At 37.9% G+C, this 27,182-nt stretch overlaps 1 protein-coding gene across 1 annotated transcript in view; it reads left to right on the forward strand.

Annotated features, from left to right (window-relative positions):
* Positions 1 to 26,228, forward strand: part of LOC121379626 — a 107,430-nt gene extending 81,202 nt beyond the window's left edge. The window contains exons 19-29 of the mRNA XM_041508274.1: positions 1,063 to 1,345; positions 1,623 to 1,833; positions 3,025 to 3,132; positions 7,509 to 8,026; positions 10,063 to 10,369; positions 11,802 to 11,962; positions 12,212 to 12,403; positions 18,978 to 19,779; positions 20,560 to 20,641; positions 21,511 to 25,516; positions 26,003 to 26,228. Coding sequence (XP_041364208.1) covers positions 1,063 to 1,345; positions 1,623 to 1,833; positions 3,025 to 3,132; positions 7,509 to 8,026; positions 10,063 to 10,369; positions 11,802 to 11,962; positions 12,212 to 12,403; positions 18,978 to 19,779; positions 20,560 to 20,641; positions 21,511 to 25,516; positions 26,003 to 26,114 — 6,782 coding nt within the window. The 3' untranslated portion in view covers positions 26,115 to 26,228. The remainder of the gene's footprint in view (positions 1 to 1,062; positions 1,346 to 1,622; positions 1,834 to 3,024; positions 3,133 to 7,508; positions 8,027 to 10,062; positions 10,370 to 11,801; positions 11,963 to 12,211; positions 12,404 to 18,977; positions 19,780 to 20,559; positions 20,642 to 21,510; positions 25,517 to 26,002) is intronic.
* The last annotated feature ends 954 nt before the right edge of the window (positions 26,229 to 27,182 follow it).

Here is a 27,182-nt window from a genome sequence, read left to right on the forward strand (position 1 = left end):
TGAAATACTCCACACAAATAGGTGTGTTCCATATGCATCAACACAAACCAAAAGGTGTTTGGCCACAATATTTTATTGTAGGATAGCATAACATACTGGATCATGAATTGGTCCCTTTATTGTAAGAAGGCCATCATAGACTTGCTGCAAATAAATTAATGATGTGTTTAGTTTGAAACTGATGGATAACATTGAGGATCATTATTTAATTTTAATGAAATATTTTTGCATTATTTTGTTTTCTTTACTGCTTCTTTACATCATCGCTCAAACTTAACGTTGATACCGATGGCAATTGCCGTAGTTGAGATATAAATTGCCATAAGTCGGGAGCATCACTGATGGCACTTTGCAAAATGTATACAAAATATTTTTTGGTAAATAATTTCAGTTTGGTTTGAAGTAAGAAAAAAGTAAAAGTGTTTTGGAAATAACAAAACTAATATTTCGGTTTAGAAATAAATAACTTGTAGTATGAAAAGAAAGACGTTCCCTGTGGGAAGCAATATAGTGGACATTATCGGCCAGAATTTAGCATTTGTACTTTTGAAATATGTCTACATACAGAAAAATAACATTTCAGTCATGGTTGGTTGCTGGAAAAGTCATTTTTTAAAGCAATTGCCGTAGACAGGCTTAAAATTGCCTTTGGTGGGCCATTTCACCTGAGGCAATTTTTATTTTAATTACTGTGGGTGACAAATTCTTAAGTTCGAGCTCTCTTTACGTATAACATTGTTCACTAAATGAGAAAAAATTATTAAATTTCCGTTGCATTCATTACAATATAATGTCATCCCATTGGTCCAGACGTAGCAATTGGTGTTTGTTCATTTCTCGACTAAGAGTCTCATTGAGTTTTATTGTTTATAGTCCAAAATTCAAAACTTTTAATGATATCATTAGCAAGTATCATTCAAATTTAATTATAAGCATTGTTTGTTATTTCTTTTATGTTCATCTGGGTTTGAACAAAAATATTATCTGCAAACTTATGTGAGAGCAGCTTCACCGATTTACACAGTTTGCAGAAATAACAGACAATCCTTAAATATCTTTTAGTTGACACTCTTGATAAACTGGCAAAAAAGGCAAGCAGTTGGACAAGCAATTGTGATGAATCTTTAGTTGCTGCTAGTAGACCAGTAACTAGACAACTGGCGCCATACAACTTGAAGAGAAATAACAACTACTGCCAGTACTGTGGGGTCCAGTGTGACAGTGAGAAGCAGTGGGATGACCATTGCGCATTGGAACGTCACAACTTCAATGTGAACTCGGACAAGGATCACCAGTGGAATTTCCGTCAGCCACCGTGGGGTTCAAGCTATAAACTGTGTGAGAGGTATGTTCTTTCCATTTCTTTAAATTGTATTAGTTCCATAGCCTAGTCTTCGCGTAAGAAAGGTGAGTGATCAATCCCACTTTCCTCCACACTCCACTAGAAAGTTTTAGTAGAGTTGCATATTGATCGCCATGCACATTTTTTTTTTAATGCATTTCATTTGAAACTTCATGTGATTGCTCGCCTGGCATCAGTTAAGGAAAGTGATCTTCAACTCATCGTGAAAACTGATAGCCTGTTAAGAAGAATCATGTTTCTTTTTAATTATATATTACAGACATATGACCAGTCAGTCATGTCAGTACTCCCACGTTCCAGAGATGTACAACTTTTGTATGTACGCCCACTCACAGGAGGAGCTGGACGAGTGGAAGGAACGCTACAAGTGGCGTCAGATGAAGCGAGACATGGCCAAGCAGCAAAAGGTTTTCTCTTACATGGACGAAATTCTTGACAAGTATGAAAGCACAGATTCGGGAATTTCTGTGGTAGGTAGTTTTAAATGCAGAGTATTATGAGCAATAAAACCTACTAAATAATATGTGGAAATATATAGAGAATAACTGATTACTATCTTAAGATATGGCTTTATCCTGCAAAGATTAGAATGGAGAGACCTAAGCAGCATACAGCTGATAGCTTAAGACAGTATCCAGTTATTTTATTCATCCTGCAATCCACATAAAACATATAATTAATGAAATGAACAATTTTATTTCATAACTTTTCCATTTTCCAGAGTAGTATGTCCACGTGTTGAATGCCATTTCACCTGTAATATCCATACACCAAAACTAAATAGTTCTAAAATAACAACAATCTATTTATTTTCAAATTAAAACTGGTCTGCAAAACGGTTTTAAAAAATCAAAATAACTAACAGAAAATAAAAGAATAAGTGACTTTGAACATTCGTTTGCTGATCATAAAAGTAGTTCCGTCCCAAAACGCTATATTTTTGGTCATGGGCGTACGACCCGGGGGGGGCAATTGCCCCCCCAAATTCGGGCAAAACAGTAGGAAAAATTCGGGCAGTTTTTATCTGGTTAAAATTTCGGGCAAATCAACCCCTCCAGCCCCCCTAAATCAAAGAGTCCCCATACGCCCATGTTTTTGGTCAGTGGCTGAAAATATTGGAGGATAAATAAATTTGATTTGTTTCAAAGAGTACTTTTCACTTGTTATTGAAATTTTAATATAGCTACATAGCCAAACATCAGGTTGAGGGTGTGTGTGTGTGTGTGTGCGCGTGCACTTGTGCATGTGTGTACGTGTGCACACCTGCATGCGTGCATGTGTTTGTGTTTGTGTGTGAATTATGTTAGTATCTTTCAGGCCACATGGCATCAATGGGAATAGTTTGCGAGATTTTGCCCCCATTTCAAGCAGGTGAGTAGTGAAAAGTAGTCCAATATTAACTTGATATTAACCAAAAAGTTAAATTTGTTTTAACGACAACACTAGAGCACATTGATTAATTAATCATCGGCTATTGGATGTAAACATTTTATAATTTTGATTTATAGTCTTCAGAAGAAAACTGTTATATTTATCCATTGGCAGAAAGGTGTGTCTTATTACAACCCTGCACACATTCACATGCTTATCATTGTAGAAACTTGAAATGTTATTTCATACTTTTTATTTGGTGTCTTTTTTTTCTCTCTCTTTTTCATTAGATATCTGAAGAAGTAAATGGTGTTGCTGTACAGTGTGCTGATGAACTGCATGTGTACAAGGAAGAGAAGAATGCTGTGGTAACCTGGTCGTTTATCATCAGATCACAAGTGAGATATTCATTAATAATACTATTATTGAATAATAAATATATTGTTTTCTGTAACCTGACTTTTGTATTCTTTTTTGGCTAAGTCTGCCATATATATTGCAAGTCGAAAAAAGATTCTTCAGTTGCTTTTAACTATTCTTTTCATATTTTTGTGAGACTTTAATTTTAAGGGCATTCAGGCATATGACTAGGGCAATTTGTCGCATTACTACCGTTAAATTCGAGCCCTGGGTCAGAGTATTGGACATCCACCCATTACAAGACAAAATCATCTTTCAAATCTGGATGGTTGTGTTCATATTTGGTATTACAAACAGTAAGAGGCTTACCAATATTAGTAGCAGTTATCTTGTGGCAAATGACTTAGAATGGTTTTGCACATGTCATAAATGGTGCAACCACTGTAACTCTGTGCACCATATTTATGTTGGTAATTGGATTTATTTCCCCCTAGTTATCATTCAGCTTTGGAATTTTTTATTCAACTTCTGATATGCTTTATTACAATGTTTTGGCATTTCTGGGCTGCAACTTTTGTGAAATCATTTGAATTAGTTATATCTTCTTTACCTGACATTGCATATGAAACCAATCTTTCGGTTGTTCCACCTATAGCTAGGAATCTTCTACAGATAGAAATACTACTGCTGCCTTCCGTTTATATTGTAGTTAAATTATCCTTTCCTGGGTCATTATACAGAAAGCGTCACTTTTCAAAATACAAATTCAAGATAAAACAATTAAAAGATATAAATATTAATTGTTAACTTTTGGAAACTAGATTAACAAAGGAACAAAATTATATCTGGCCACGCAGAACTGTAATCGGCCTGCACGTGCAGACACATGTTACTTATGAACAAGTTCATAATGTCACTTGTGTTACCGGACAAGTGGGCTAGTTCAGCAGTGTGATCTAATTGGTTTATAGTGATCAAGAGCACATGGATGTGTTATTTGGGTGTCCCTAATAACATATATGGAATAACTTTAGAATTAAATACTATCCAAGGGTGTAATTGTGCATTTCCACACAGATATTTTGTATGTGACTTAAATTATACACTGTGGCAGTTTTAATTATTTAAAAATATGGAGTCCTTCAAAATAAATTTCATCAAAGTCATAAAGGTAGAAGGTATGCTTTCCTAAATAAACAATTTAAATTTCAAAAATAAATTTTTTTGAGAAAGGACAGCTAAAATATTCTTGCATAACACCTATAACAAAACATGTAACACCATTGACATTCAAGACTGTATCCTGGAAATACTATTATTCTTGAGACAACCACTACACTACTTGTTAGCAAAATTATGTGATTAATATTTCCTTAAATGTTTTTTTTTCTGTGTGTTTTTTTTTTCTTTTTCAGTCTACAACTATTAAAGGCCTATTAGAATAATTGTGTGTTAAAAAATATACTAAATTAAGATACAGAATTTTAATTTTGTTTAAATATTAAATTAAAGATTTATTCATTCATTCATTTATGTAGTTATTTTCATGTTTATATTAAGACTCAAAATCTATTTTACTGTAACGAGTAAAAAGTTGTAATCCTACTTTCGTTGCAAAACTCTACGTTAAATGTTCCAAATATTTTCAGAAAATGAGGATGCCTTATAATATGTGATGTCATTCTAATTTTTTGCAGTACATACACTATACAGCAAATCAAACAAATTATGTCACTATTCAAGAAATAAATACGAGTTAACTATTTCCTTTTAACTAAAAAGCTAATTTAATGCAGGATATTCAATATTTCTTTTTAATAAAATTTAAATAGCCTTTCTTGGAAATGAAAACATACGTAATGTAATTTTCTAATATTTGTCTACAACTTGGTAATACATTTTCAGTATGATTTTAACTTTTCTTTATGATAAAGTTAACCTTAAACAGGAAAGGTTAGTAGTTTCTAACTGCGTTTAGCATTTAGAAAAATAACATTTTCGTGCATGTGCCGTTCAACATTTTCAATTTTTAAAAACAACTACATGATAAAATATATATTTCTGAACTATGCACAAAGGACGAACACTTCGTTTATTTGTTTTTTTAAAAAGGAAAAAATCAGTTTGTCCAGCGTTCGGTCCGCGTTTTACCAATGGTTCCACAGGGAATGCCTTTTTTCATACTATGAAATTTACTACATGCTATTTATTTCTGAGCCGATTGTTTTATAAATTGGACACAAAAATAGTATTTATTTTTTATTTCCAAAACACTTTTTTTACTGGTCTTCTTGCATCAAACCAAACTGGAATTATTAACACAAAAAAGAAGAAGAAAAAAAACCCCACTTAAATTGTAGAAGGATGGGATGGACTATAGTAAACTTAATGGTTTTAGGGGTTTGTAAAGTTTTGTATTTAAATACTTATTTGTCGGAACTTTATTGTTAATGGAAATCTTTACTAACTGTGAAGAAAAACTTCACAAATGAACGACAAGCAGACGACAACAAATCGGATGTTAATTGCGCGAACCAAGCATAACGCAGTTATGGACATTTAAGATATACTCTTTACATTCCAGCAAAACATTTATTTTACCCAAAGTGCCATTATGCAACTATGTTGCTGCACAAGTCCCTTTAATTTTCAAATCATCTTCAAAAATATGCAAAGCAAGGAAAATGGCATCTTATTCAAACGCATTGTCATTGGTGTTACTAATGGTCATTAGTGTTACTCAGTACCTGGTAACACCAATGACAGGTAACATCAATGACAAATAAGTGCATAATTAATTCATGTTCTCTAAAAAAAACAGTTGAGAAAACTAAAAAGGTGCATGTTGTAGCAGACATACAATGTAACACCAATGACAGTGAATAAACCTACGTTTATATTTTGACAACACATTCATGACATTTAAAGAAAACTATTCACAAATGTTCATATGTCTGATGTTTTTGACAAATAAGTTCGATGGCCGATATCTACCGGTGGAATGTTTCATCCAGAGAGCATTTAGTTTCTTTTGTTTTCTCTTAAATATATACAGTAATTCTCCAGGGACAAGCTTATATTGCCCACCATCTTTTAAATATGGAAAATATTTACAAGATTTCTTCTTTAGTGAGTAAGTCAGCCATCAGTACGTATTACATTAAAGGTATTCAGTGTTATGTCTTCTATTATATATTTTAACAGTGCATGTTATGTATAGTGTCATGCTTGGGACAGGTAACACCAATGAAATTTTACACTAATCTCGAATAAAATCTCTATCAAAGCTGATTACCAGAGAGAGAAAAATGCTATGACAGGATGATATTATTAATAAGGTATCGTTAAAGACAACAAATTTAGTTTTCTATATATAAATAAAAAAAGAAATTGTACAGGGACATAAAAGTGACACTTTCTGAACCTCCTCCTTGTTAGAAATGACATGCTAATTTTTAAAATATGATTTACTAAAATCTGCATTATAACTGAGCTACATATATACATTTAGCTACATTAAAGTAATTAAAACATTGTATTATAAATTAGTTTAATAACCTCTAATGTTGCTGCTGAGGTGGCAGAGACAGCCATTTAAAAAGGCACTTCTTAAATTCCAAGCATTACTTTTTGTAGGTACTAATTTTTATTTTATAGGTTTAGTGATGTTCTTGTAGATACTTATTAAACATCATTAACTATATTTCTTACACACCCATTGGTGAGAACACCATGTTGTATTTTTGGTTACACATGTACATATATTAACAATTTCAAGACTTACGACTGGCTGCTCCTAGGTGATGACCAGGTGACCAGTGCCATACATCCAATGAAAAACTACCCGATGGAAATTGATTAGACTGCGACGTATAGTTAACCTGACATTCATGTGTCGTTGTTTAAAAACGTATCAAACTGGCTTTTGCTCATAAGATACATTTGAAAACTACTCGTGAAATAAATGGTATCTAACAAACACTCATGTATTCTCTATTTATTGTAAAAAAAATTATCAATTCAATCTTTATTCTTTAAAACATAATTTAAACAAACAAAATACTCGATCCATGCCAGGCCAGTGGCCAATCAGAATAAGCTGTATACAATGTATGTCCACATACTCTCACAATGCAGCACAAAGTCGCAAGACTTGTGGGTGGCCTACAAATACACATTGCATTCTAAGAATTTTGTTATATATGAGGAATTATTGCATAATGGGATTAATGAAATACAGTAAGTTTAACATGTTCTGTTAATGTATTTTAATGTATTGTTATGGTTGGAGTTGCAGTGGTAGTTTCTGTACCTGTCTGTATATAATACCATCAATTCTTTTTATTCTGGCAGAAAATAAATCTTAACACAAAAAGGTATTGTGAATATTATTTTTATTTTCTGCTGGTTGCAGTTTCCACTGTTAAAAACTGCGTTACTGCTGGACAAAGACAGACTTCATTTTACAATCCAAATGGAAGATGGCAGAAATCATCAGATCACTCAGGGGGATGTTTTTGAGGATGTCGACAATCACGGCAATGACTGCTATCGAGTGATCATCCAGTTCACTGGACGTATGTTTGGCTCGTTTAGTCAGTGGGTCATTTTTGACTTTGGCACGTATCCAGTTCTGGTTCACAAACTGTCTGTAGAAGTGGGCAACCAAGATGTACACAATGTTGTCAAGGCCCTCCGCCAAAAATTTTCAGTTTATAGATGGACAAATCAGAATCGTGAAATAGTTCGACAGCCTGAACCATCGAATCCTGTGGATGATCAGCTGCTGCAGAAATATAAGATCCCAGATGCATCTGAGTGTGTTGTAACGCAGGACAGTATAATCACAGAGTTGAACCGCAACAACTACATCCACAAGATGCACAAACTGTTGGAGCTGGAAGAGCTGACCAGACATCAAATCATATCAAGGTAGACATCTTCTTTTTCATAGTGTGGAGCATCCACCGGGGCTGTGGGAAAAAAAGACACCAGTTTATGAATGTTGTAACAAACAAATAGAATTTGCGAAAACAAAATCATGAAAATGCATATATCATCTTGCCATATAAACTGACGATCAAAAGAAAGTATACCAATTATATTTTCAAAGTATTAAAAACAACACAAAACACAAGTTGAGGCAAATGTTATATTTTGAAAGTATAATAATTTGGCAATAAATAAACACGAGTATACTCAATAAAACCCATAAAATGATAATATCAGTGCACAACAGCATTAGGGGTGAAATGTGCGATTTCATAAAGGACCACTCATAACGAAGGTGAATACATTTGACCACAAAGAACATGTTTCAATAGCGTGTATGTCCACCATGTGCAAGTATGCAAGCATGGACCCGATGTCGGACAGAGTTTGTTAAGCGCCTAATGACGACATCAGGTATTGCCCTCCACTCCTGCCTCAGTGCCTGTACCAACTGATCCCTGTTCATTGGAGGGTTAGGACGACGTTGAAATCGCTGGCCAAGATGATCCCACAAATGTTCTATCGGTGACAGGTCAGGTGAACGGGCTGGCCATGGCAAAACATTGACGTTGTTTGCGGCGAAGAACTGTTGCACCACACGAGCTGTGTGAGGTCTGGCATTGTCCTGTTGAAACAAGAAACTAGGATGGTGTTGCAAGAACGGTAACAGGACGGGACGTAAAATCTGGTTGATGTAACGGTGTGTGTTAAGATTTCCGTCAATGACAATAAGGTCTGTCCGCTGTTGGCCACAAATACCGCCCCAAACCATCACAGATCCACCACCAAACGGTTCAGTCTCCTGAACACAGCACGGAGCTGTTCTCTCTCCGGCACGCCGGTATATCTGAGTCCTGCCATCAGCTCTGAATAACTGGAACCTGCTCTATCAGAAAAAAGTACACATTGCCAGTTCTGATGTTGCCAACGTTGAAACTGACGTGCCCAACGTAAACGTCAAAGTCGATGTTGCCTCGTCAGTGTCATCCCTCTGAATGGTCGATAGGCCCTGATACCATGCTGTCGTAGTCAACAACGTAGAGTGTGACGACTGATGACATGTCCAAGGCCAGTCGCTGCAGATGACGTCACAGTGAGGAATCTGTTACGTAAGTGTAAGATGCGGAGATGGCGGTCCTCGTTGGCTGTTGTGACGCGGGGTCTTCCACTTCATGGTCTGTCTGCAGTCCTGCCAGTTACCCTGTAACGCTGTATTAACCTGGTGATCGTCAATTTTGTGCAATTCAGGATTCTTGCCACATGGGCATAACTCGCACCCACCTGCACCATACCAATAGCTCTCTCTCTTTCTTCAGCAGTTAGCCTTGCCATGTTCTCTGGTGTTTTACTGTTGACTGAGGCATGTTCTAAGCAATGGCATCCTTTTTTATACCCTTATGTTTCTCATGCAGTATAAATTTGATGAATAAACTCATTTTGCACGTGTGGCATTGCCCAAACGCAGCAATGTGCGACTATTCGTCATTGATTGCATTATAACGAACAATACTGGAACCTATCTAACCTTCCATGAATGTGTATTGTGTTTATTTATAATAAAAGTAATTGGTATACTTTCTTTTGATCGTCAGTTTATTTTAGCAAGCATCTGAACTTCATTTTTTAAGAGGAAAGTCTGAAATAAGTCTTTGAAAAGAAAATTAAATTGGAGAAGTGTTTTTCAATAATGTTCATTTGTTGTTTTTATATGCTTTACACAAAACAAATACTCTTTTTCTTCTCTGCATTAATAATTTAGTTTCTTGTTTCTATGACAATCATTTGTTAGATTGTTGGGATAGTGATAGTGAAATTTTTACTTCTGATAATATTCTAGTAACACTTTCCTTTGTTAAAGCTACAACATACAGACAACTTCAAATCCAGAACAATATTTCTGAAACCAAATTGTTGGGATAGTGATAGTGTAATTTTTACTTCTGATAATATTCTAGTAACACTTTCCTTTTTTAAAGCTACAACATACAGACAACTGTTCAAATCCAGAACAATATTTCTGAAACCAAAGGCTTGTTCTGCGCTAAACCAGGAGAGCTGTTCATGAAAGTGCCACTGTCAGACAATTTGACTGAAGACACAAACGCTGGTCGATTAATCCTCACTAGTGTCAAGAAAATCTGGTTTGCTCCATTGAACCAAAGTCAGAAACAAGTATTTGAAGCCAACATTTTGGACTCTAGTAACTACGGCTTTGATGGTCGCGGGAAGGAATATATTTACCTGTGTGTTCCTCCAGTTTGTGTACAGGCTCTGGGATTTGAGGTTTGGAGATTTCTATATAATAACATGTTGGGATTTGGGAGCAGGATATGTAAGAATATATTTACCTGTGTGTTCCTCCAGTTTGTGTACAGGCTCTGGGACTCGAGGTTTGGAGATTTCTATAAAATTAACATGTTGGGATTTGGGAGCAGGATATGTAAGAATATATTTACCTATCTGTTCCTCCAGTTTGTGTACAGGTTCAGGGACTCGAGGTTTGGAGATTCCTATATAAATAACATGTTGAGTCTTGGGATCAGGATATGTAAGAATATATTTACCTATCTGTTCCTCCAGTTTCTGTACAGGTTCAGGGACTCGAGGTTTGGAGATTCCTATATAAATAACATGTTGGGATTTGGGAGCAGGATATGTAAGAATATATTTACTTGTGTGTTGCTCCAGTTTGTGTACAGGCTCTGGGACTCAAGGTTTGGAGATTTCTATAAAAATAACATGTTGGGATTTGGGAGCAGAATATGTAAGAATATATTTACTTGTGTGTTGCTCCAGTTTGTGTACAGGCTCTGGGACTCAAGGTTTGGAGATTTCTATAAAAATAACATGTTGGGATTTGGGAGCAGAATATGTAAGAATATATTTACTTGTGTGTTGCTCCAGTTTGTGTACAGGCTCTGGGACTCAAGGTTTGGAGATTTCTATAAAAATAACATGTTGGGATTTGGGAGCAGAATATGTAAGAATATATTTACTTGTGTGTTGCTCCAGTTTGTGTACAGGCTCTGGGACTCAAGGTTTGGAGATTTCTATAAAAATAACATGTTAGGATTTGGGAGCAGAATATGTAAGAATATATTTACCTGTGTGTTCCTCCAGATTGTGTACAGGTTCTGGGACTCGAGGTTTGGAGATTTCTATAAAATTAACTTGTTGGGTCTTGAGAGCAGGATATGTAAGAATGTATTTACCTATCTGTTCCTCCAGATTGTGTACAGGCTCTGGGACTCTTGATTTTGAGATTTCTATGTAAATCACATGTTGTAGTTAGGGGAGCTGGATACATCTAAATATTATTGAATTATTTCAGTAAGAACCGTTTTTAGAATTGAAGGTTTTGCCATGTTAAACATTTAGCATTTAAAAATATTTTCCTAATATATTATACTCATATGATGATGATAATCATTTTCTGTATGACAGCTCAGTTTATACTAGATTGATTTTGCGTAAAATAAAATGATGATAATTGCACAACTTTGCCATAAATATAAAGTTAAAAATGTTAATTTGTTAAAATATTTTACAAATTATGATTCATGGTGAAATGGCAACTTGTTGAATATTTAGGTCAACAAAATTCGGAAGTAAAAAAATATGTCAGGCACCACTACCCAGTATATTTAGAGGCAGCATTTTTGGGCCCCATGCAAAAACTAGCTACTAATCTTGGCTCTTTATTTCCTGTCTTCAGGCTGGGTCAAATGTTGAAGTAGAGGTTCAGTTCCAGATGAATCGCATCCATTTTTGTCGCATGCACTTCGCCGTTGACTGCTTGCAGAACACCGACATTGTCTTTCCAGATATTGTGAATGTCAATCCACAGTGGAACGAACGCCATATCATAAAAATCAGGTGAATTATCTTGTGTAATAAGTCCCTTTTTTTTCAGAAATGTTATTAACCATGTCATAATTGAGCAATAAAAACATGCTGTATTGTCCCCCAAAATTAATATTTTAATGTAATTTTCTTACCCTCTTTATAAGTTGACTTCCTAGGTTATGAAATAATATTTTTATGAAAAACAAAATCAACTTATAGGCGAAGATATTCAATTTTGCAGCTTCGAGACTTCCCCTTTCAATTTATGTTTTGTTTCAGTTCCAAGGTTTTGAATGAGGACCAAATGAAGGCAGTGCGACATATTGTAGCCGAGCACGTTGGGTATTCTCCTCCATTTATAATGTATGGACCGTTTGGAACAGGCAAGACAGAAACCCTAGCACAGGCTACAATGATGCTGATTAAAGAGTCCAAATCAGCTCGCATTTTGATTTGTACACAGTCCAACAGGTTAGTGTTAATACAGATACACATGTAGACATTAAAGTGTTAATAAATTGAGTGATAATAAATGAGTTTGTGCCCCTTCATATGGTGAGGGGGCTTATATGATCCAGAGAGCTATGCCAGCAGGAGTTTTGGCTTGTTTGGGACACCCAAGCTGGACTGGTCAGTGGGTAGAGGCTAGACTGATATGGACTAAGGGTGAGGTAACCCTAACAGAAACCTCGAGTGCTGAAGTCAGAGGTATTGGGCCGCATGGCACACTCTAATAGACCACAATACCATGCATCAACAGCTATTATGACTACATTTCTGGACAATAATGACGTGATTGGTGCTCACACTGTGATGACTCACCAGGCAGGTGCAGCGCTGGGCTCCTTACCTCGAGGGAGCCCACCCTCAGCTACTGGAAGTCCTTCCTCACCGTCTTGCAGAGCCAGGGGACAAGGAAGTAAAGCTACTGGCAAGACATAAGCAACAAAAGAAAACACCCCTATCAACATAATGCACTGGAATGCTGAGGGAGTTTCAAACAAGAAGACAGAGTATCAGCACTTTATGCATGAAAACCAGATCAACATTTGTTGCATCCAAGAATCCCATCTGAAAGAATCGATGAGCTTCAAGGTCAGAGGTTACCAGACCTTCAGAAATGATTGCAGTGGAAGAACCAATCACTCTGGTTAGAAACAACATCAATGCCATTGAAACCAATAGATATATGGAGGAAGCTGAATTCATTGGGGTCAAGATCAAAACAAAAACGTCTGAGCTTTACATTGTAAATTTTTACTGCCCAAATGACAAAGAACTCTCCCTTGATGATATCCAGACATCAGACAGTAACTTCCTACTTGTTGGAGACTTCAACAGCCAATCCCAGAGCTGGGGTTACAACAACATTGACAAAAGAGGAGAGGAGATAGAAAGCTGACAGGATGAAAAGAACCTTAATCTCATCAATGACCCACTTGATCAACCAACATTCTATTCCAGGCGTTGGCATTCCACAACCTCCCCTGACCTTGCCTTCTGTACTGACGATGTCCATAGAGTCTAATGTCGAGAAGTAGGACCACAGCTAGGGGGAAGTGACTATCGACCGGTCCTCCTAACCTTAAGTGATAGCAAAATCCATACAGCTTCGCAGCCCCCAAGGTGGAACTACAAGAAAGCCAAACGAGTTGACCAAAGAAATTGGAGTACAGGGAAGGAACATAGACACTGTAGTGAAGGAATTCAACCTCCAAATCATTAAAGCTGCCAAAGAAAATATCCCAAGAGGAGTCAAGAAAGTATATGCTCCTTACTGGAATAAAAAACTTAAATGGCACATGATGAACTAACCCGGGTAAGGGAAGAAGCAGAGTCTAACCCAAGCCAAAACAACAACCTAAAGCTCCAGCATACCTCAGAACCAAGACTGAATCCAAAAGAAAAAGCTGGAGAGACAAAACTGCTGCACTCAACCTTGAAAAGGACGGCATCAAATTATGGAAACTTACAAAACAGCTAAATGAGGAAGAATCCCATGGACAGAAAATCACTCTAATGGAGGATGGAAATATACTCACAGGTAAGAAATCTGCTGACCTTTTAGCAAAGACGTATGCCAAGGAAAGTGACATTACTATCACAACCGCTCAGATGAAAGAAGCACGAAGGGAACAAAAAGAAACGGTAAGTAGAGCTACCCCACAAGATTCCATGACAAACTCTACAAGAACTTGAAACTGCCCTCAAACATCTAAAAAATAAGAAATCTCCAGGACTGGATGGTATTACTAATGAAATGCTGAAACACCTAGGCAATACTGCGCAATCCAAACTTTGGAATTTTTTCAACCTAAGCTGGTCTGAAGGCAAGGTGCCACAAATCTGGAAAGAGGCGGTGATGATACCCATACTGAAAAAAGGTAAAAACAAACAAAAGGCAAGCAGCTACAGACCCATCAGCCTAACTAGCTGTGTCTGCAAGACCCTAGAGCGCATCATCAACCATCAGCTTCGACAGTTCCTTGACACTGAGAACATCATCACTCAAGAGCAGGCAGGATTTAGACAATTCCGCAGCACAGAAGACCAGGCCACCTACCTATCACAAGTAATCAAAGATGCTTTCCAAGCACAAAAGGTTCTTCTTGCCTCCTTCATTGATTTACAAAAGGCTTTTGATAAGGTCTGGGAAGATGGCCTGCTAGCAAAGCCACAAAAAAGCGGTATATGTGGCAACATGTATAGGTGGACCAAGTCTTATCTTCACAACTGAAGGGCGAGAGTAATGGTAGATGGCCAACACAGCAAGAAAGTACTCATACGCCATGGAGTACCTCAGGGAGGAGTACTGTCACCTACTCTCTTCATCATCTTCATCAATGACCTGGTCACACAACTACCCAAAAGGATACATGCAGCACTATATGCAGATGACCTAGTTTTGTGGTGCTCGGAGGAGTATGCAACAAAATCAACATATCGCATGCAGCTTGCCCTTGACAGTGTTACATCTTGACTCGAGACTGGTGCATGACATTCAACAAAGACAAGTCAGCTGCCCCTCTTTTCTCACTCTCCACAAAACAGGAAGCAGGCAACCTCAAACTTGATGACATGCCTCTCCAGTATGAGGACCAACAGACATACCTGGGAGTCACTTTTGACGAGAGACAGACCTGGAAACCACAATTGGAGAAAGCCGAGGCCAAAGCTCGAAGAAAACTTGCCATAATGAGAAAACTAGCTGGCACCAAGTGGGGCGCTGATCATAACATACTAAAAAGTGTCTACCAAGGAGCAATCAGACCACATCTTGAGTATGGACCCAGTGTATGGTCAACAGCAGCAAAATCTAGACAGGGTTCAAAACCAAGCACTCGGGATAATAACTGGAGCAATGAGGTCAACCCTCATTGAGAAAATGGAACAGCTGACTGGCATCGTACCCCTCAGTAAGCACCGGGACTCAAAGCTCATGATACAAGCCACTAAGTTCAAGTCTTTGCCACAACACCCATTGAACAAGAGAATGAATTACTATCCCTGCAACAGACTCAAAAGAACTAGCTTTCATAAACAGAGCTAATCACTCCTGAGGCAACATAAGGGACAACTCCCAGATAAAATCCATCAAGTTAGTACTGTCGGTTGCATCCCACCATGGGAACCACAACTGGACAATGTAAAGATCTGCACAGTGGTCCAACACCTCATCCCTGCAGAGGAACACAGTGAAGCATACAAATGAGCCCTGACACTGGCCATGATTGATGAACAGTACCCAGAGACATCATGGACACGGGTATATACTGATGGATCTGCAACAAATGCAGTGGAAAATGAGGTGCTGGAATATACATCATGGACCCTAGTGGCTACCGAGAGGAGGCACATATTCCTACAGGGAAATACTGCACAAACTATGCTGCAGAGGTTGAGGCTCTCATTCATGCTGCCCACATCATCAGCACCAGAGAGGAGAACTGCTCACATGTTATCTTCCTGTCTGATGCTCTCTCTGCCCTCCAGGCTCTTGAAAACAACAAGCTTGACAGACTTTCAGAAGCCCTACATCCTATCAGCAGTGTCAACCAAGTTGTGTTACAATGGATCCCTGCTCACTGTGGCATACCAGGAAATGAACATGCAGACAGACTGACAAAACTGGGTGCAGCTAAAGAACAGGAGGATAACTGGGTGACATACGAAGAGATGAAATCTCATATTAAATCTCTCTATAGACCTCCCAAACAAATCAATGATTAGTACCTGCTATCCCGTCAGGAACAGGTCATCATTTTCCGACTAAGGACTGGACACAACAGGCTGAACCAGCATATGCATAAGAGGTTCCGGTTAGTACCTTCTTCCATGAGCTCCTGTGGAGAAGCAGAACAGATGACTGAACATGTCATCCAAAACTTCATAAACCTTCAGCAGCTGAGGGAGACTACCTGAATAACTACAACAACTCTCCAGAAGAAGCTGTATGGCACAAGAAGTGATCTACAGAGAACCGTATCGTTCATAGTCACTGCTGGTCTCGACGTGTAGTCAACAAGCGAATGAAGAGAAGAATGAGTTTGTGTGTAGTTGTACGACTGACGCTAACTGACTCAGAGTTTGACTATCATTATATCTGATGGTTGCTTATTTTAAAGGTTGATCATCAGTTTATTTATGTAAAATATCTTTCATTGACATATTTTTCGTAATATTTTTTAGATATAATGTTTCCACTACTTTCAGTACTAAATGCATCTCATGTAATAAAATAATATACTGAACACCATTGAAAACGCACCATGGTATTGCATTCAATGTTATACGTTTTAAATGAAAATGCACACAAATTGTGAACTGTAAATTCTGTAACTTAGAATTTACCATTAGAAAATTAAAATAATGAACTTTTACAACAATGCACTTTATCAATAAATCATAAAACCTTACAATCTGGAGATAGTCACCAAAACGCAAGACATGTCACACTTCTGAAAAATAACGTCCAACAAGTGACTGTACGTGCAAATTGTGATAGCTTAAATCACGGTCTATAAAAGCCACTGTACTTTTGTACTGTTCCTTTATGTGACAAAACATTATTACAATGCCCGTATTGACACCACAAGAACGCGAAAGAGCATCTGGGATACATGATGCTGGATTATCAAATCGCGCTATAGCACAATGTCTTAGATGTCATCACTCAACAATATCGAGACTGTTTAGTCGTTTACAACAAACTGGGACCACTCGACATCGACCACGGCCTGGCCAACAGAGGGTTACAACACCAAAAACAAGATCGTTACATCATCCACACACATTTACATGATCGCACACAACCAGCTGCACGCACAGCACCTACGTTTCAAGGGAGAGGTGGTCCAGTTAGTGCAAACGACGATGCTTACTTGCAGCAGGATTGCACGCTAGACGCCCCTACGGTGGGCCAATTCTTACTCAACGTCACAGACATGTACGTTTAAACTGGTGTAATCGTCTTCGATACTGGAATAGACGGCAGTGGGAAGGTGTCTTGTTTTCAGACGAATCTCGATTTCATCTTAGGCATGCTGATGGACGACTACGTGTTTGGCTTCGTCGTGGAGAACGATATCAAGATGAGTGCGTGGTCCAAACTGACCAATGGGGAGGCGGAAGTGTTATGATTTGGGGCGGAATCAGTTATCACCATAGAACACCTTTACATGTCTGCCATGGAAGGGTGACAGCCCAGTATTACATCGATAACGTCTTGAGAAGAATTGCTGCTCACCCAGAACTGCACACCTTTTAACAGGACAACGCAAGAGCGCACCCTGTGAGATTAACCATGCAGTTTTTAGCTAATGCAGACATCCCTGTCCTGGAATGGCCTGCACCTTTCTCCAATCGAGCATTTGTGGGATGAGATGGGACGACGTCTCCACCAACGTCAGTTTCACAACGTTCGGCATCTTGAGCAGGCACTCCAAGATGAATGGCAGAGGTTACCCCCAGAACCTCATCCAGAGGCTAATTCTGTCCATGCGTCAACACTGCTTAGTGTGTGTGAATGCTAGAGGTGGCCACACAAATTACTGACTTTTCGTTTTTGATAGTCATTCTAGTTTTCATTACTGAATAAAATTCTACGAACTTTGATGTCGGCGTCTGTTGTTAATTAAACAGATAAACCCCTTACGTTAAAAACCCCCCAAATAACCAAATAATTATAGTGCATTAATATACCAAAATATAAGTGTATTATCCCTGGTGCATTTTCAATGGTGTTCAGTATATATATTTTTGTTTGGTTATACAGATTAAAATAAAAAATATAATACATTAACATGTTTGTCCATTTGGGGTAAAGCAGTTGCTTGAGTACATAGTCTAATAACTCCAGATTGTTAGGTATGGCATTGGGAGCTGTTCATCTGGGTTATATACAATTAACATGACCTTTCATCTTATTTGTATTTTTCCATACTAAATCCACTTGTTCTGACCCTTCCAATGTACAGCCCCAAAGACTAGATTTTTAGCTCACCTGGCATGAATAGTCATGTGAGCTTATTGCATGGTATGGTATTTATCTGTACATTCAGGATCCTTTAACGTTTTACTTTTTTGTCATTTCTTAAGTTTCACCAGTCAGATTTTAATTAAATGTCATCCAAATGCTCCTCTCATGGCCTTGACCACGTGTTGTTAATTTCTGGGCTAATTTCAAATCCAACACGGACACCATGGCCTCTGATTGGCTGAGATGTAGAATTTTAAAAATTTCTATTGTACAAATGATCTTTTCATGGACCCGACCAAGTGTTGTTGTTGTTTTTCGGGCCAAGTTCAACTGATCAGAATTTGCCCAAACATGGTCTACGTGATCATCTCATGGCTCTAACCAAGTCTTGTTATTTTTTTAACTGATTCCAAATCCAAGATTACCGCTTTGCCTCTGATTGGCTAAGACATTTTCAACTTCTTTTCAAGTTGCACATCAAAGATTTCAATCAAATCTAGAAAACATTATCCTATCAAGACCCAGATCATCATAAGAATACATCTTCATTTGTTTCATTCCTTGCAGTGCTGCAGACAGATACATTGTGAAATACCTAGATCCATTTCTTAAAGAATGTAATCAGGAAAACAAACTTCGAAGGGTGTATTTTCAAGGACGACGATTAGACACTGTGAAGTCAGAAGTACAGAAATATTGTACGATAACTGAGAGGAAGGATGCCTTCATCTCTGCAAGTCATGAGGACATAATACAGCACAGAATAGTCATAACAACAGTGGAGACTTCGCTAGAGTTGTTGCACTTGAATCTTCGCGGCTACTTCACGCACATCTTTGTAGATGAGGCAGCCCAAGTCCTAGAATGTGAGATCATCATGCCGTTGTCCCTGGCGACAGAGAAGACATGTATAGTCCTGACAGGAGATCACATGCAGATGAATCCGCATGTGTACAGCCCCGAAGCTAGAAAACTTAACTTCCACGTCTCTCTGCTCCAGAGACTGTGCCAACATTATGACAGGTTCCACAAACAGCTTAATCAGGAGAACACAAGCCCTCTTAATGTCTTCCTCAGTATGAACTACAGAACAAAGAAGGAAATTCTTCAATTCATCTCGGCCATATTCTATGGCGGTCCTGATCGGCTAAAGGCACAAGGGTCTATTCCATCAGTTGAGATCACTCCAATGGTGTTTTATGCCGTTCAGGGCTGTGAGATTCAGGAGGCTGATAGTACATCGTACTATAATATTTCAGAAATACAGGAGGTGGTCGAAAGAGTAGATGAACTATACAAGAACTGGCCTGTCGAGTGGGGTCCACAGAATGCTGAAGATATTATGGTTGTTGCTGCATACCACAATCAGGTAACCATGTATTTTCTTGTTTCATTAATTATTACTCAGTGGTATGTTTCGTGATGGTTATTGATTCCATACCTTATTGTGGCTGATTTCGAAGTTGTCTCTGTTTCTGAGATTGGCTGTTTTACATTATCCACATGGGTTGGGATTAGCTCCGCTATGATGTTCGTCAATGGAGCTTTTCTAATACTGATTTGTCCAACGTCCCACATTTCCTCTGAAGTCGCGCTTCTCATTCGGTTTTAATTGAATTGTTCAGAAACTTGGCACAATGATCCACTGGGGCACCCACCACAAATTAATAGAGACATAAATTTTTTAATTTTAAGAAGAAATTCCTCTTAGCAGTTAGTTCCGAAACTTGGTATTCTAATAAACAGATATTTTGGAAATGTTTAATTTTAGATTTTTTTTTTAATTAAAATTTTAAATAGAAATTTAATATGGAAATTTAAAAGTCTATTTTCTCCTAGAGTTTTGATTGGATAGTTCTGAAACATAGTATACATATTCTCAGGGGCATTTTTCACAAACTAATACATGTAGTTAAACTTTTTTTGTTTAACGATACCTCTAGAGTGCATTGATTTATTAATCAGTTTGTTTTGTTTAACGATACCTCTAGAGTGCATTGATTTATTAATCATCGGCTATTGGATATCAAACATTTTGTACAGGTGTTCAAACATAGGGGAGTCAATGTTTTAAGGCGATATATATAGTCCACAAAATACAGAGTCATATCTTCAATTATCTCCGATTATTTTGTTTTCATACTTACAGGTGTCTCTGATAAGAAAAGCATTACGAAAGAAGAAGAAAGAATACCGTTTTGTAGGTGTCAACATGATATACGAGGTTCAGGGTTCGTAGGAAATAGCTTTATTTCATACAAATATGTCACATATATGATTATTACTTTGCTCTCATGTGTTGCTATAATTGTTTAATAGTGGTTGCAGGATAAAAAAAAATGGCTTATACAACTTAAAAAACTGGATGCCTAGTACCATGGGTTTTATTTATCAAAAAACTTGAATTGCAATTTGCCTTTGTGGAAGACAAAATATGGAAAGGTAACAGAAAGCAGACATAAAGAAACTGACTGTTTTCTGTCATCAGTAGGGGTAATTTTGTTAATATATATTGAAACCTTTGATAACCATACATTTTATCAATCACCCATACATTTTATACCAAACCAGAATGATTAAAGTGACATACCCTAGTTTTTTAACACTACCGCATATTTTTCACTGTTAGAGCCACCTTTGATAACTGAAATCAGACATTACTTATATTTTAATGTTCAGAATATCCATTCCAAACATCTAAAGTGTTTCAGGTCATCCTGGTGTTTGTAATATCACAAAATTAATTTTTCATTTGAGAAGTAACTATTTGGAGACAAAATCTAGTCTATTATTAGAGGGTAGTTCCCTATTTGAACATCACAGACCATTCTTTCTGTTGTAACTTTAAGCAGTTTAAGCAGATGTCTTGCAGGTTTGTAGATTAACCAAAGTTGGTGTCCATTTTCACGGGCTAAAAATAAGAGTCTGAGATTTTAAAAACATTAATGCATCAATGGAGGTAAGATAAATGGTAATATTTTATTAGGTATAGAAACACTGTGGGCCTTGTGTATATATGTGACTCCTAATAACTGGTATAGATAATGTGCAGAGGTGACATCCTTTCTTTTTTTATAAATTTAATTGAATATAATTTCAGGTAAAGAATTCAGGGCACTGTTCATCAGTACATGCCGAACACGACACCTTCTGGAATCTGGCAACTTTCAGAATATCATGCAGTCGGCTGATGGGACTATTGAAGACTTTGGTTTCCTGTCTGATCCCAAGCTGTTGAACACTGCTCTAACGCGAGCTCAGTCCTTCGTTGCCATAGTGGGAGACCCAGTAGCACTCTGTTCTATCGGAGAATGTGTACAAGTGTGGAGAAAATGTATCAAAGAGTGTCACAACATGAAGAGTCTTCATCCTTGTAGTCTTACCTATGAGTCCATCAAGAATCAGGTAATAAATCTGCAGATGTCACCTGAGGGTCAGCAGCTAGAAAATATCATGGAAATGACTCATCAGTCTAGTCGCATGCCACGACTGATTCCAACTGGAGATAAGAACATACATCACAAAGACCAGAAATCATGGTCAAGTTCTTCTCAACAACCTAATGCTGTCAACAAACAGAACTTGAACACGTTGCATCCTACACCCCACCAGATTTACAACCTTGATGACTGGAATGTTGACTTCATGATCGAGCCTGATGAAATCATCAAATATCTGGCTAAGGAGGATGTTAAAGCAGACCGACTGCGTGCACTCCAGGATAAAGCTAGAGTACAAGGTATTCTACCACCAAAGGAAGAAAGTATTGAGGTAAATGATGAAATATTGAAAATTGAATGTATTAAAGTAAAAGAGCAGAAAGGATATGCAGTAGTATGTTACAACTTTGACAGAAAAAGAGAGAATCGTAAAAGAAAACTGTCGTCAGAAGTAGATGCAGGAGTTGATTTTGATTCAGATGTTGATACTGATGATGAGGATATTGAGGAAATATCTGCAAAGAAGGTGTACAAGAACTATGGAGTTCAGGAATTGAATAAACTGTTAGTGGCTGATCCAGACCACTATAAACATTGCATAATGAATATTGAGTCATCACAACGAATGTTTGCCAGTGTTGTTGATTTCACCTCGTCTGTTCAAGAAATCAAGATCGGAAGCAGAAGACTTTGTGGACATGCTTTTCATCAAGATGAAGTTGTGGTGGAAATACTCACTCCTGACAAGGATGTCACAGGAGCCGATGTTGGTGATGATGGTGTCAATGGCCAGGTAGTTGGGATTTTGAGAAAAGTCATGGATCTACATTACAGATTATTTGTTTGTGCAGTGGAAGTCAACAACACTGGTATCATGATTCCCCTTAACAAAGGTCTTCCAAAAATCTACAACCTGTCTACTAAAACACGAATGCAAAAAGCCAAAAAAGGCCACGTCTGTGTCTATCAGTTTACTAAAGACAAGAAAATTAACTTCAGTCATTATGAAAAAATTGATCCATCGGATCCTCAAGGGAAGTTGTTTCTGGTGCGATACCTAAAGTGGGAACCATCGTTTTACTCTCCTCTTGGAATCGTAGTTGGAGTAATCAATGCTGGAAGAACAGTGGAAGAAGGCGTAGCTATTCTAGACATTGAGCATAATGTACACAGGAAATACAAACAAGAAACAGAAACAGAAGTTAAGACACTCTACCAACATGATTACCAGTTACCCAGGGATGTATACCAAACACGACATAACATCACAGACAAGTGGTGTTTTACAGTGGATGCTCCATCCACAGATGACCTGGATGATGCCTTGAGTATTGATCAGTTACCAGATGGCAACTATGAAGTCGGAGTTCATATTGCTGATGTGTCTTATTTTGTTAAAAGAAATTCTTGCATTGATGCTGAAGCTCTTCAACAAATGACATCCTTATATCCACTGAACAGCAAACCAGTCCATATGCTGCCCCAAAGACTTAGTGTAGGACTTTGCAGTTTGAAGCCTGGAAAAGACCGATTGACCTTGTCCATCTTTTTACATGTCACTGGGACAGGAGAAATAACCAAGGTACATGTTAAGAAATGCATCATTAATTCTAAACAGCAATTTTCTTACAAGGAGGTTGAGGATATTTTACACGATCCTGCTGCAGTAGAAACGGATTATCCAAAGAGCTGTATTCTGATGCTTTATCATATAGCCCAGCAGTGGAGAAGTAATCGACTGGGCAATGAGTCCCACGTTGTTCGTCTTGACCCTCTAGAGAAACAGACACCTAAAGCACATCAGATGATTGAAACACTTATGATCACCACTAATCATGAGGTGGCAAAGAAGCTTCTAGAATGTTACCCCGAAACAATTCCAGTCAAATGCCAGAAACCATTGAATCCAGAAAAAGTTGAGGAGTGGAAGATCCGACATGCTGGCAATGTCCTGAATACAGTTGCTCTCACAAAACCCTTTTTAAAAGACCAGAAAACCTGCAATTGTCAAGAAGAATGCATATGTATCATCCACTTCATGCAAGGGCATGGTATTAAGGGACAGAATTCACTGGATGTCCAAAAAAAATTGTGGAATGCAATATGTGAGGCATCTGATGTTGGGAACCTGGAGTTGGTTCAGCAATTGATTCTTGAACCTCAAAATCATCCACAGCTTGCTTTGGCTCAATTAGACCTGATGAAAATTTCTAATAAATCAAAATATGCTTGTTCAGGTGATTTAGATCCTGTTAATCAAGGACACTTCTCTCTGAACCTGGATGTATACACTACATTTACAAGTCCTATACGGCGGTACATGGATCTAGTTGTTCACCGGCTAGTTGAGGCTATGATAGACCACAGACCCTGTCCTTACAGTAAACTTGACCTTCAAACTTTGTGTATTCAGAATACTGATGCTTTAACAAGGGCAAAAAAATATCACCAGGACATCTACAGTCTACACCTAAGTGCTGCTCTCAGAGATAAGCCTTTAGTCCTTTATCCAGTAGTTGAGAATTGTGATGACAGAAATTTAATACTGCAGTTCCCTACAGTTAAAGAAATTCCTCCAAAGCACAGAAACATTTCCATGAGTCTACTGATGCCAAGAGAGAGACCAGAGGTTACTGATGATCCCAAAGAAGTGAGTCTAAAATGGCAGGAACGTATATATAATACCAGTAAGGACACAAAACCAAAAGGTATAAAAGGTCCTGCAGAGCTAGATCCAGATCAATACATTGTGAAGATTCCCACTTTCCAATGGCAAAGGTTATTGACGGCCATCCGTACTGAAGACTTTGAGGAGCTACAAGATTCTCTGTCATCAGTCCGCCAGCAGGTTGAATCTTTAGAGATTGATGGTCATTTTGCAGAAGATGTTTGTTTAGAAGTGTCAAGAAATGGCAAGATAAATCATTTTGTGGAATTCTCTCTGTCTTTTCATTCATGTATGGTACTTCGTGTACAAGTGGCCAGTGAATTAAGCAAAGGTCTTCTTTGTCCAACAGTCCAACTCTTGGGCTTAACACCAAGTCTGGATGTCTGCCTTGAGCATCGATCCTCCCCAATGAACTGTTTCTCAACCGTAACTGTTGTAAGTGCTTCTAGACAAACCTATGCTGATGAAGCTGCTTATCAGAAATCATGGCTGCCTGTTTTGGCTATCGAGTCGGCTACAAATGCTGTAACCAGTCAAGAAAATGTATACATACACAACATTAATATTGAATGGACAAAAATTAGGTCACATTCAGGTGTAACTGATGTTGTTGGAACTTTCCGTTTGCCACTGCAATTCTGTGAGGAGCGTCAAATCAAGTTTTCTGGTAACATTAAATTTGACAGTTTCAGTGTACAATTGAGTAGCACACCATCACAGAGCTACTTCCTAGACTACCTCTGTGTTCGCTACACTGGCTTGTCAATCCCTTGTGGTTCGAATGTGGCAGAAAAAGTATCTGCTGTTCTGTCTGAAGACAAGCCTGTTTGTTGGGTTGGACATTGCTGCGTTACGTCCGTGACAAAGGAGAAGAATGGTCAGTTGATAGTCCAGCTGAAGCTGCATCAGAGTGCTGTCCAGTTTCCTCATCTGTTGCTTAGTAACGGTCCGACCACCAGCTGTACTATTGAGTGGATTCCAAGGACACTCCCAGATAGGTAAGCAGTGAGATTTATATGTTAAAGGATGGTTCAGTTATTCGTAAATATATAATAAATATACAGAACTTCACATACATCTCGAAACATTTACTATTAATAATGAATTCCTGGACAGATTTGAATATGTTTATAGCCCACACTGCATAACAGTAATCTTATTGCTCTTGTGCTTGTGGGCATCCTACTCAAGACAGTGAACACTTTTTACCCTATTACAGTAAAGTTTGTAATACCCATTTGTCAAATTATTTTAATCTGAATTAAGACACTTTATTATTTTGGTGATCTAAACCTTCATATTCCTGTGAAAATATGTTGGGCTGGTAGCAGTACTCTCAGAATGCTTGCTAAATAAACCAGATGTATACATTTTGATGCCATTGACTGAGGAGCTTTACTTTAGCATTAATTTGTATTCAATGCCACGAAAGATCCATCGGTGGTGCTTCTGACCTTCGGACTTTATTTGTATATTATTTGTAGACGTATGGACTTTGCTGTTCGCTGTCTTCAGGAAGGTTCTGAGTTGGCTAAAGACATTGCAACAGGAAGGAAGCCAGTAGACAACTGTAAGTTTGGTGCCTTGGATCTATAAAATAAGAGTATGTTTAATACTTTCAGTAACAGAGCACCAAGCAATTCCAAGATGGTAAAAACAAGAGATATTTGTCCTTATGCAGATGTGTTGTAACTCTTTCACATTCACTGGCCTCGGTGGCGTAGTGGTTAGGCCATTGGTCTACAGGCTGGTAGGTACTGGGTTCGGATCCCAGTCGAGGCATGAGATTTTTAATCCAGATACCGACTCCAAAACCCTGAGTGAGTGCTCTGCAAGGCTCAATGGGTAGGTGTAAACCACTTGCACCGACCAGTGATCCATAACTGGTTCAACAAAGGCCATGGTTTGTGCTATCCTGCCTGTGGGAAGCGCAAATAAAAGATCCCTTGCTGCTAATCGGAAAGAGTAGCCCATGTAGTGGCGACAACGGGTTTCCTCTCAAAATCTGTGTGGTCCTTAACCGTATGTCTGACGCCATATAACCGTAAATAAAATGTGTTGAGTGCGTCATTAAATAAAACATTTCTTTCTTTCTTTCTTTCACATTCATCACGAGACGAGATCAGTCTTGATAAACATGCTGTCTTGATTCCGTGAATACTATACACTATAGTCCGTCCCACAGAGAGAATGCCTTTTTTCATACTGTTGTATTTACTACAAGTTATTTATTTCTGAGCCGATTGTTTTGTAACTTGCACACAAATAACTGTATATTTTTGTTCTTTCCCAAACACTTTTACTTTTCTTCTTATATCAAACCAAACTGAAATTATTAACAAAAAGCACTTTTGTAGAAGGATGGGATGGACTTAATGTGACTTAATTTTTATTGGTTTAAAAGAAATCCTTATCTGGGCCATACTTTCCTTGCTAATTTATGAAGGACCATCAAACATAGCATGTGAGTACAATTTGGAAAGATGGTGTGTTGCATACCATTACTAAGTCACCGAGACATAATTTTCAGTGGGATGACAGTGTGTCACGTGCCATTACTAGGTCACTGTGACCTACTTTTCATGATTCTAGATAATAGACCTGTCTGGTGAAGGTGCATGTGAAACTATATACAATGCTTAGACACCTAGATAATAGATCTGT

Source organism: Gigantopelta aegis, chromosome 8, assembly GCF_016097555.1.
Source record: "Gigantopelta aegis isolate Gae_Host chromosome 8, Gae_host_genome, whole genome shotgun sequence".
Taxonomy (NCBI): Eukaryota; Metazoa; Mollusca; class Gastropoda; order Neomphalida; family Peltospiridae; genus Gigantopelta; species Gigantopelta aegis.